We start from the raw sequence: 12,992 nt of genomic DNA, 5'->3' as shown, positions 1-12,992 counted from the left end.
AACAGGAAGGCAACTTTCACAAGAGCATGGCATTAGAGTGGGGTACAAAATGACTTAACATGTGAAGCCTTTGGTCTATATAAGGCTCCACAATCTTGTGCAAAGGGCAATGCTAGAGGCTGAACCTCAATAACATCATATCTGCCCTTTATTAACCACTACTATCTTTATTACCTGTTTACTGGATCAACCAGAGAAATGTGACCGTGAGTACAGATTCCTCAGAAGTAACTGATGTGAGTGTACTGGTGAAAAAAACTTTTAAAGTGATATTTTGTCACTTTCAAACCCTCATGTTGTTCCAAACCGGCATGACTTTCATTCTTCTGTGGAACATAAAAGGAGATTTTAGGTAAATGTTGGCCTCAGTCACCATTCACATTCATTGCATCTTTTTTTCCATACAATACAAGGTGACTGAGCCTGTCAGTCCACATCATTCTGCCTAACATCTCCTTTTGTGTTCCACAGAACATAAGAGTGAGTAAATAATGACAGGATTTTCATTTTAGGGTGAACTATCCCTTTAAGAAGTGTAAAACAAAGCACACCCTGACAGTAGTTGTAAATATATATACACCTGCGGATGATTTATGGCCTAAAATATAAAGACATCTAGTATTACATTTAGGCCAAAAACATCTGAGATGATTTTGATTCTTGAAGGTGTTAAATCATAGAAACCTGGTGTTAAAGATGTAAAATACTGATAACATAATCATCATGACTCTATCAGTTTCAATAAGCTAGATATTTGGAGATTTTAGGTAGTGCCTTGTTTTGTACCTAGCCAAAAAGTCCACATTAAGCCTGAGTGTTTCCTTAGCCACTAAACTGTGATTATAGTAAGCTATAAAGTATCATGTAAACTGTCAGTCAGGTTCAGAGTGACTAAGGAGCCAGCAGACAGGACTGATTCACTGTCTCGACCTTGCATGTAAACAGTAAGACCACGATCGAGGTTTAAAAAAAAATGCTACATTTAGGCTCATTTCAACACAAAATTGATTCGTGGTTTTATGACAGCAGCTCTGCAGGCTAGCAGGGTTAGCAGTGTGGCGCTAGTTAGCGGGGCAACCGTTAACTGCCTACTCCTCTTTATAGAGCCAGATTTTAGAGGACACTAGGTTTAAGTATTTTAACCCTATACAACCCAATCCAAACCTGCTGAAACTAATAATGATTAAGGACGTTGTGTGTAAAGCCGCTGACTGTTTCACTAGCAGGTAGCTCTTCAGATTAGCAACAACATCAGTATCAGCAGTTATGAAAACGTTAACTCATAAACTCAGAATTAACGTGAACACTGCATGACATCTGGGCCCGGACCAGAGAGGGGCAGAGGGGTTGCATGACATCGGATTCAACATTACCTCCACGGCTGCCTCCAGTTTGCCCTCGAAAGTGAAGTCGATGAGGTCGGGCTTCAGGCGCAGCCCGTAGTTGACGGGGTAGACGTCAGTGGGCAACCGCACGAAGGGCCTCCGATCGGGCATGTTGTATAATGTCGATACGCGGGAAACCGAATGGAAACTGCGGACAAGTGGTGTGCTTGCTCTAAGACTCGAAGACACGAGCTTCGGTAGTGGAGTCGGATTGCGGGGTAAGGCTAGCCGTATGAGTGACAGAGACACCCGACAACTCATGAAAAATGACATACGAACCGTTGTAGATGGTCCTCGCGGCGCCCCGCCCCCTCTCTCTGACGGAAAGAACAGAGCGAGAGAACAGAATGAACATGCCTGGATAGGAAAATGGCTTTACTGCATTTGCAATATAGAATTATATCTGTAGACGGCGCGCCACAGCGCAATTCTTGCTGTTTGTGATCAGTTAGTGAAGTCGAGTCATTTTTATTTGTGTAGCGTCTTTCACATCACACATCGTTTCAAAGCAGCTTTACAGAAAATCATGCATTAACAGAAAATGAAACTGTAATATCTATTATGTCTTAGAGTCATCATTTTGTAGTTTGATAAAATACATCAGTGAGGTGCATCGCAGTTCAACCGGCCGGTAATTTCGGTGAGGTCTATCCTAAATCCAAGGTTCAGGCAATGGCATATGATGTATCCCATGTCTTATGATTTCTCAGGTGATAAACTTGAACTTTCCTCCGCAGCATAGTGTGAAATTTCTTCGCATGAGCTTGTTTCAGGTCTCCAGCATTTAGATGCGTTTGAATGGGAGTGAATGGAGGCCAAAGTGTAGTGTGACTGCCCCTTTGTGCAGATCACAAATGAAACATTTCAAAAAGTCTTCACACAGCTTTTTGCCTTATAATGAAGTGAATAGTAACTTTGTGCTGTTAAGCTGCAAAACGCAAAAATAAATAAAATAAAAAAAACACTATAAAACCACAGTAGTAATCAATACAACTCACACATGTACCATATTCTAAGTCATCTGAGGCCATGCAATCACTTTGTGTGATGAACAGACCATATTTAAAGGAATAGTACACCCAAAAATAAAAATTCTCTCATCATTTACACACCCTCATGCCATTCCAGATGTGTATGACTTTCTTTCTTTTGCTGAACACAAACAAAGATTTTTAAAAGAATATTTCAATTCTGTAAGTCCATATAATGCAATTGAATGGTGCCAGGTCTTTGATGCTCCAAAAAGCACATAAATGCAGCATAAAAGTAATCCATAAGACTCCAGTGATTAAATCCACATCTTCAGAAGTGATATGACAACTCTAAAAATCAAATAATTGATAAGCTGAGAATGTGACTTCCAAATTAAATATGGCAACTATGATGCAAGTTTGATGTTTGGTTATGAGACAAGAAAGAACCAATGAGGTTTGATGTTATTGATGTCCAAGCTGTACCGTAGGAGACAATTTTGATTTGGCCACCGCAGCTCAGCTCATTAATGATTTGATTTGCAAGTGATTTGTGATTACAATGTAATTTTTGGTCTGTTCATCACACATAGTTATTGTATGGCGGTGGGGAGTAAAAAATGATAGAATTTTCATTTCTTTAAAGGTTTTGTGATCGCTTTTTTGGAATAAAACGTTTTTTGAGAAATTACAACTGTCTCTGTGACGGTCCTTTAAAGATCCAATGAAATCGCTTGACAAGCAGAGTTTTCTGTCCTGTATTGACGCAATTCCTACTGAATCAGGAAGTTTGGGCAGGACATATTGAAGGGACCATAGCTGCATCTGAATTCCTGTAATTTTTGGAGTATGTACTTAATTCAATGAAAAACATACTTCTCGAGTCTTCTTCAGGTATTAAGATGTGTTGCATAAATACTTTATGCACTTAACCCCACACAAATAGAACACTGCAGACCAGTCTCTCTCATCCAATTCATGGCAAAAACACTTGAAAAGGCAGTTTTCAATCAAATCTCTGCCTATCTCTCACAGAACAAGCTGCTGGATGACAATCAGTCAGGCTTCAAAAATGGACACTCCACCAAGACTGCCCTGCTGCTCTGTCACTGTGTCGCTGAGACAGGCCAAAGCTGAATCCAGATCATCCGTCCTGATTCTATTGGACCTTTCTGCAGCCTTTGGCACAGTCAACCATCAGATCTTACTCTCCACCCTATCTTTGCTGGGCATCACAGGAACTATGCTTGACTGGTTTAATTCCTATCTCTTACTTACTGGGGTATCTCAGGGTTCAGTGCTCGGGCCACTTCTCTTCTCTATATACAAAACATCACTGGGACCCATCATTCAGGCAGATGGTTTCTCTTACCACTGCTACGCCGATGACACGTAGCTCTACTTGTCTTTCCAGCCCAACGACACCACAGTGACTGCTAGAATTTCTGCCTGTTTGGCAGACATCTTGGCCTGGATGAAGGAACACCACCTGCAACTTAACCCAGCCAAGACTGAACTCCTTGTCTTTCCAGCCAACCCTGCTGTTGAACACAAAATCACCGTGCAGCTGGGTTCAACTACAGTAACGCCTTCCAAAACGTTCAGAAATCTAGGGGTAACCATCGATAACAAACTAAATTTCACAGACCACATCTCAAAGACCGCAAGATCATGTAGATTTACACAGATAAGACCCTTCCTCTCTGAACATGCCACACAACTTCTTGTTCAGTCACTTGTCATAACTAGACTGGACTACTGTAACACTCTCATTGCAGGCCTCCCTGCATGTGCAGTTAGACCCCTGCAAATGATCCAGAATGCAGCAGCATGTCTAATCTTTAATGAACCAAAGAGAGAGTGCATGTTACACCACTCCTTGTCTCTCTTCACTGGCTGCCAGTTGATGCACATATCAAATTCAAATTCACTGGGTCTGCTCCAGCATACCAAAAATCATTTCTGCAGAGCTACGCACCCACTAGAAGCCTGCGGTTGGCTAAGGAACGTTGCCTTGTTGTACCAACACAAAGAGGCACCAAAACACTTTCCCAGACTTTCAGCTTCATCATACCACGTTGGTGGAATGACCTTCCTAACTCCATCCGTGAAGCTGACTCACTTTCTGTCTTCAAAAAAATGGCTAAAAACACATCTTTTCTATGAGCACTTAACCAGTCACTAAAAAAATATAAAAAATAAAAAATTCTTGTTGCACTTTAATCTGTTTTGAATACTACTATTCTGATGCTAGTGAAACTTTGTAATATGGCATTTTTCATACCACTGTCTCCTTAAGATGATTCGCTTATATTTTTCTCTTTTGTACTGTAAGTCACTTTGGATGAAAGTGTCTGCCAAATGAATAAATGTAAATGTACTTTCGCAAACATACTACTTTGAACAATGATGTACTAAAAACAACAGTGAAAAAATAATTTCATTTGCAATTTAATATAACATCCCTTACACATGGTAAAATCACAGTAACAAACAGGTTACAGTGGCTTATTGCTTTTATCAATCGGTAGCAGCTGACAGATGTAAAAAAAATAATAATAAGATGGGGTGCACAGACTGAGAAGTTTGAGAACCACTGCTTTAGAGTAACCAACAAGGTTTGACTTTTGAGCTGCTTCATCACGTAACGTATTTCTGAAGTATTGGCATGTGAACTGGAAGCAGCATCCAGATTTAGCAAGTATGCTAGGATTTGATCTTATCTATCAGTTTGGTTTGTAGACTTGCATGTGATGAATACGTAATTGCATAACTGGCCCTCATAGCCTTTGAGTATACAAACTGGATTTTTTTTTGTGCAAATATGTACATGTCTGCAGGATTGTTTTTAGAGTAGCTTTAAATCTGATGTGGATTATGTTTTTAGTATATGTTAAGTGTAGTGTATATATGTTTAGTATATCTTAATATGCATATATGTATAGTATATTTAGAATAGTATATACAGTATGTCTATGTTTACTTAAGTTCATTATATTAAATATAGAGAATACATTTCCCCATATACACAGGAAGTACGGCCCAGGAGATCAGCAGTTACAGAAATACTCAAACCAGTCCATCTAGCACCAACAATCATCCGTGCGATTATCTAATCAGCCAATCGTGTGGCAGCAGTGCAGTGCATAAAATCATGCAGATACGGGTCAGGAGCTTCAGTTAATGTTCACATCAACCATCAGAATGGGGAAGAAAAAAAAAAAAAAAAAATATATATATATATAAAAATATATATATATATATATATATATATATATATATATATATATATATATATATATATATGATCTCAGTGATTTGGACCGTGGCATGATTGTTGGTGCCAGATGGGCTGGTTTGAGTATTTCTGTAACTGCTGATCTCCTGTGATTTTCATGCACAACAGTCTCTAGAATTTACTCTGAATGGTGCCAAAAACAAAAAACATCCAGTGAGCAGCAGTTCTGTGGACGGAAATGCCTTGTTGATAAGAGAGGTCAACAGAGAATGGCCAGACTGGTTCGAACGGACAAAGTCTACGGTAACTCAGATAACCACTCTGTACAATTGTGGTGAGAAGAATAGCATCTGAGAATACTATTCTGAGATGAGGGTTGGCGCAGTTTTGGCGGCACAAGGGGGACCTACACAATATTAGGCTGATGGTTTTAATGATGTGGCTGATCGGTGTATATGTATATATATTTTAATTAATTTCTCTGCCTTCAGAGAACAATAGAGTATGTTTAATCCTTACATCCAAGGTAATATGAATTGGGTATATAGCTCTTGTTGTTACTGTAAATAAGTGAAACAATACAGACCTATGGCTGACTGAAACAACAGCCGCCTTTACCTGTTTTGTAAGTGTGTGTTGCATGTCTTGGCTGTTTGATAATATTTATAATAATTATATTTCACTTTTTCTTGCACATTTGTACTAAAGCTGAATTAAAATATAGTGAACTTCGAATGTACAACACACATTCTGTTCCTAATTGTTTACATTACCGGTCTGGATTGCTTGAGTTAGCATGCCATCTCGCTTTTTAATATTTTTATCAAAATTCTGGATAGTCTAACCTCATATGTATTACATATGTAGACTACTGATGATTTGTCAGTCAGTAGTCTACTATATTATGTTTATTTTCAGGCAGACCAAGTACCTTCACGATAATACAAATCTAGGCTCCATCTATATAGCTACTTTAGAGAAGTGTTCTGTAATATGTGCATTTGCATTGTACCCCTTACTAAAATTAGACAGCAGTATTCCATTATAGTTTCTTTTGTTTTGCATGTAATGCATGCGTGAAAGATCAAAAGTGATCATTACACGAGATATTTAACCTTAAATGTCAGTCTTTTTCTTCCTCACATTTTCTTTTAAGTATTAACAATCAAACACACACACACACACACACACACACACACACACACACAAACGTAATAATAATAATAATAATAATAATAATTCAGAGGCCTATAAAGTATTCTTTGTCATTTCCTGTTGCTATTATTAATCATTTATTATTTATTAATTTCCTATACACTCAATTCATGCATATACAAAAAAAAAAAGAAAAAAAAAGAAAAAAAAAAAAAGAATTCACGTTAACGCATGAGCATATTGACCTGTTACATGTGACATCACTGTATGATCACGCTGATCAGATGCGACAAAAGCCTGCACATTTTTTGTTTCTGTTTATAAATCTGGAAAGTGTTACTGTTGTTTACTTACCAGAGCCAAGTTTTTAGTATTATTTGTTATTAGTAGTTATTAAAGTTTTATCTTTCAAGTGACACAGCTTCATTTCACCCAAGTCAAGCAGCGATGAAGGGAAATATAACACTTGTGTTTATGCTTTATTTAGACATCTCAGTTATCCGTGCACGTATCAAATACAGTACATTCATATGTTCATTCATGTATAAAAGTTCATAAAACCCAGACTATGGTATGTCATGACTGTAACACAATAAATAATAATAATAATAATAATAATAATAATAATAATTAAGCACTATAATGTCAATTTACAGTATATTTTTTGTGTATATACATGTTGGTCAACAAACAACACATAAGATTATGAAGCACGGACATTATTCACACCACCAGACTACAGTGTAAACATTAGTCATAAACACTGCCTCGGTTGCTTTCACTTTTCCTGTGTTCTTCATGAGTTAAAAGCAGCTCTTACATTCATCACAGACGTTTTGCATTTTAATCAGACCACAAAACACAAAAACATTTGAAACTTCTGAATGAGAGATGTTGACTGTGATGTACCGCTGAGATTGGCCGGTGTTATGGATCAACTGATCGTGTTATCTGGTCATGTATGCGTGCACGTGAATAATTTTAATGGCCTTTTCAGCAGATTCGTTCAATGTGAACTGCCAAGGAGCAAAGAAAAGACGTTTTGCACATTATTGAAAATGTAGGCTATATATATTTACTACTACATACTGTATGTATAATACACTCAATATACGAATTAATTCATTTACATTTTTTTTTTTTTTTAAAGCTGTTCCATTGCTTTGCGATTGTCCAAGAGAGAGATGGATTACATCAACACTCGTTTGTTCTTCCTTGCATTCCCGGATGTCATCCTCGAATTTTGCCACCTGAATTTCTTAACCCGTATTCAACAACCTGAATATTGAGACCTGAATTTCACTACCTGAAATCCACACCTTGAATAATAAAAACTTGAATTTCACAACATTAATTTTTTTAGGTGAATTCACACAAAATATTTTCAAATATAAAAAATTAACAGCAAAATTTTTCAATAAAATCGTATTACACCCAGTCTTTTTTCAAGATCATGAATTCGAAGGCTTTTTAAAATTCAAAGTCTGGTGATATAAAAATGACGGCATAAATATGATGCATGCGTTTTGTGTGTGTGTGTGTGTGTGTGTGTGTGTGTGTGTATGTGTGCACGTCACCATTCAATGTGTGGCCGCATCAAGGGCCATCACAGTACCACACATCTGGTACACACTGTAAATGTATATGCATAACACTTTTATAGCTGTAATTACTAAAAAAGATCATTTAAATTAATTAATTAATAGGTTAATAAACGTATGGACTATATGTACAATTAAAACTTAAACTTGATGCAATTATTTTAGGATTGGGTGTTCAATTACAGCTGAATTCTCAACTTATTAAAAAATTGACCTCCAAACCTTATTTTGTTCCCGGTATAGTAAGATGAATGCCATTGGACAGGAATAAACCCAAAAGTCTGAGTCCCGTTGTATTGCTCAGGCTGCACTGCAGTGTCTATTCACAGGTGCAATCCCACTACTGATCGACACGGGGGATTTGACCTGCTCCGTTTCCGACCTGGGCCGGTTCACCCCTCCTTAGATGACCTGGTAGTCCCGGGCTCCCCCAGGAGCACCATATCGATACCGAACTTAGTGCGGACACCCGATCGGCATAGTCCACTGCAGCCCAGAACCCCTGAACTCAAGCGATCCGTCAGACTCAGCCTCCCAGGAACTTGGATTACAGACACACGCCACTGCGCCCGGCGAAAACACCGACGAGCTGCACCGGTATTAAATAGTGCACTCAGCGCGCCCTCTAGTGTATGAAATCAGAATATAACTTTTAGACAGGGTGAATACTGAAAAGAAATGTCTCCTGATTATTAATAATATGCTATTTACAGTTTGTTTTATAATTAAATATTTCAGATTAATTGTGGCAGTGTATATTATAGCTCTGCATTGCTCTCTGAGAAAGATACAAAAAAACACATTTCTTTATGAATTAAAAGTGACAAACTCTTTGCATAGGAGTTTCCTGTGGGTAGGCTAAATAATAGTAGGAAAAACAGAAAAACGTTCTTTAAGAAAATATCCATATCAAACAATAATAATTTTTAACAATAATATCTATTGGGAACAATGATTATTTTTGCAATTCTTTTTGGTGCTGACAGTGATGCAGAAATTGAACACTTCACGTGTATCATGGCATGAATCATGGAAACACATGAACATATTTATGTTCTGATTCAAAGTTCATTCATCCATGACATTATACATTTGATTATGTATTTTTCATTGCAGTAGGGGAGACCAAGCAGCATTATAACACTTTTTGTTCTGCATCTGTAACCTTTTTTTTCGTCATATGTGCCACAATCTTCAGTATAATATTACCATAAATATCTGCTACAAATTAAAGTTGTTTAAAAGTCTGAGTTTAATGTATGTTTTGGCATAATATATATTTTTCTATGCTTCAGGCGGGCTGTGTTCCTCAACCTATGTGTGTATGACGCCCACAAAAAACAGTAGTCCAACAAGTAATATAAAACAACAGCAAATGTAAACAAATAATGTAAGTCTGGTTGTCATGATAGTGACCTCCATTCCTTTCTTCATTATGCCACAACAAGGCTACTGAATGGAAGTCACCTCTTGCTTCTTAATTCATTTCTTTATTTATAAACTTTGCAATAAAACTAAAACAATCTATTTCATGTGATGCACATTTTCACATTTTGGCATGCCACATTTTAACACAAAAATCCCTTTTTTAATGAACAAAGCTGGAAGTATCAGAGGCCAATAATTTTTAGGTCTGCTTAGGAACAGTCAAACTCTCATGTATACCCTAAACCTGTGATTCTCACCATGTCAGGACAGACACCTCCATCTTATCTTTGACAATTTTCAATCACTCCCATCTCGCCCTATCTTGCCTAAACATGCTAATAATAACCAGAGGCTTAATCATAATTTGTGCAGTAGAGTTTGATAGTATAGTTCAATAATAAAAAAAAAAAGAAAAGAAAAGTAAAATAAAGTTAATCAACCTTAAACTTATCAAACTTATCACTGTATAGCATACTTTACAGAGTATATTATTACAGGCGAATAATCAGGAGACATTTCTTTTCAGTATTCACCCTGTCTAAAAGTTATATTCTGATTTCATACACTAGAGGGCGCGCTGAGTGCACTATTTAATACCGGTGCAGCTCGTCGGTGTTTTCGCCGGGTGCAGTGGCGTGTGTCTGTAATCCAAGTTCCTGGGAGGCTGAGTCTGACGGATCGCTTGAGTTCAGGGGTTCTGGGCTGCAGTGGACTATGCCGATCGGGTGTCCGCACTAAGTTCGGTATCGATATGGTGCTCCTGGGGGAGCCCTGGACCACCAGGTCGTTTAGGGAGGGGTGAACCGGCCCAGGTCGGAAACGGAGCAGGTTAAAGCCCCCGTGTCGATCAGTAGTGGGATTGCACCTGTGAATAGACACTGCAGTGCAGCCTGAGCAATACAACGAGACTCAGACTTTTGAGTTTACAGTCTTTCTGTGTTTTTATATCCTCTTTTTACTATCTTACATAACGAACAAACAGCAACAACAAACATGAACACAAAATAAAATACACATTGATAGTAAATTATATTATCAAATGTTTGCTTGTAATGAACCATGAAAAACAGAATCGATTTTCTGGGGTATGCCTGCATGTTTCATTCAGTCATTGTCTGTTTTCTCTCATACCATCTGGGAAACAGTATAGAAGTATTCAGGCAAACCCCACTGAATAACTTCAACTCAAAGCATTAAGACTTCCTGTTAGAGCACTAAATTCATTCTCAGAAAGCATTGTTCTTGAATAGCCCACAGGTTTTTATCCTGCAACACTCACATTGGGTATTCATACATCTCTATCACACCACTTTAAATACAACTTCAAACTCTTTATATATATATATATACATATACACACACACAGGTGCATCTCAATAAATTAGAATGTCGTGGAAAAGTTCATTTATTTCAGTAATTCAACTTAAATTGTGAAACTCGTGTATTAAATAAATTCAATGCACACAGACTGAAGTAGTTTAAGTCTTTGGTTCTTTTAATTGTGATGATTTTGGCTCACATTTAACAAAAACCCACCAATTCACTATCTCAAAAAATTAGAATACATCATAAGGCCAATAAAAAAAACATTTTTAGTGAATTGTTGACCTTCTGGAAAGTATGTTCTTTTACTGTATATGTACTCAATACTTGGTAGGGGCTCCTTTTGCTTTAATTACTGCCTCAATTCGGCATGGCATGGAGGTGATCAGTTTGTGGCACTGCTGAGGTGGTATGGAAGCCCAGGTTTCTTTGACAGTGGCCTTCAGCTCATCTGCATTTTTTGGTCTCTTGTTTCTCATTTTCCTCTTGACAATACCCCATAGATTCTCTATGGGGTTCAGGTCTGGTGAGTTTGCTGGCCAGTCAAGCACACCAACACCATGGTCATTTAACCAACTTTTGGTGCTTTTGGCAGTGTGGGCAGGTGCCAAATCCTGCTGGAAAATGAAATCAGCATCTTTAAAAAGCTGGTCAGCAGAAGGAAGCATGAAGTGCTTCAAAATTTCTTGGTAAACGGGTGCAGTGACTTTGGTTTTCAAAAAACACAATGGACCAACACCAGCAGATGACATTGCACCCCAAATCAACACAGACTGTGGAAACTTAACACTGGACTTCAAGCAACTTGGGCTATGAGCTTCTCCACCCTTCCTCCAGACTCTAGGACCTTGGTTTCCAAATGAAATACAAAACTTGCTCTCATCTGAAAAGAGGACTTTGGACCACTGGGCAACAGTCCAGTTCTTCTTCTCCTTAGCCCAGGTAAGACGCCTCTGACATTGTCTGTGGTTCAGGAGTGGCTTAACAAGAGGAATACGACAACTGTAGCCAAATTCCTTGACATGTCTGTGTGTGGTGGCTCTTGATGCCTTGACCCCAGCCTCAGTCCATTCCTTGTGAAGTTCACCCAAATTCTTGAATCGATTTTGCTTGACAATCCTCATTAGGCTGCGGTTCTCTCGGTTGGTTGTGCATCTTTTTATTCCACACTTTTTCCTTCCACTCAACTTTCTGTTAACATGCTTGGATACAGCACTCTGTGAACAGCCAGCTTCTTTGGCAATGAATGTTTGTGGCTTACCCTCCTTGTGAAGGGTGTCAATGATTGTCTTCTGGACAACTGTCAGATCAGCAGTCTTCCCCATGATTGTGTAGCCTAGTGAACCAAACTGAGAGACCATTTTGAAGGCTCAGGAAACCTTTGCAGGTGTTTTGAGTTGATTAGCTGATTGGCATGTCACCATATTCTAATTTTTTGAAATAGTGAATTGGTGGGTTTTTGTTAAATGTGAGCCAAAATCATCACAATTAAAAGAACCAAAGACTTAAACTACTTCAGTCTGTGTGCACTGAATTTATTTAATACACGCGTTTCACAATTTGAGTTGAATTACTGAAATAAATGAACTTTTCCACGACATTCTAATTTATTGAGATGCACCTGTATATATATATATATTATTTATTCTGATTTACTATTTGCTATAGGCTACTCATTCTTTTACATAACTATTATTGTTGTATATACTTGTTTCCTTTTAGATTATGTATTCTTTTATATAATTATTTTAAATGTACTTTTATGATAAGCTTGTAGGATAACACATTTCATTGTCAACGAGTTGTGCTGTATGGTTGAATTTGTGACAAATAAATCTTTGACTTTCACTTCAAATGCATTTAGTAATGTAATGTATGACATTTTAAATAG

At 37.8% G+C, this 12,992-nt stretch overlaps 2 protein-coding genes across 2 annotated transcripts in view; one reads left to right on the top strand and one right to left on the bottom strand.

Annotated features, from left to right (window-relative positions):
* Window positions 1-1,686, bottom strand: part of LOC127425801 (puromycin-sensitive aminopeptidase-like) — a 40,899-nt gene extending 39,213 nt beyond the window's left edge. The window contains exon 1 of the mRNA XM_051672060.1: window positions 1,374-1,686. Within this exon, the coding sequence (XP_051528020.1) occupies window positions 1,374-1,658 (285 nt within the window). The 5' untranslated portion in view covers window positions 1,659-1,686. The remainder of the gene's footprint in view (window positions 1-1,373) is intronic.
* The window catches only part of mrpl4 (mitochondrial ribosomal protein L4), a 170,384-nt gene that overhangs the window by 106,549 nt on the left and 50,843 nt on the right, over window positions 1-12,992 (top strand). The window lies entirely within an intron of this gene.

This window comes from Myxocyprinus asiaticus, chromosome 35, assembly GCF_019703515.2.
Source record: "Myxocyprinus asiaticus isolate MX2 ecotype Aquarium Trade chromosome 35, UBuf_Myxa_2, whole genome shotgun sequence".
NCBI lineage: Eukaryota > Metazoa > Chordata > Actinopteri > Cypriniformes > Catostomidae > Myxocyprinus > Myxocyprinus asiaticus.
Note: the sequence above shows the minus strand (reverse complement) of the source record. Positions and strands in the feature narration are given on the sequence as shown.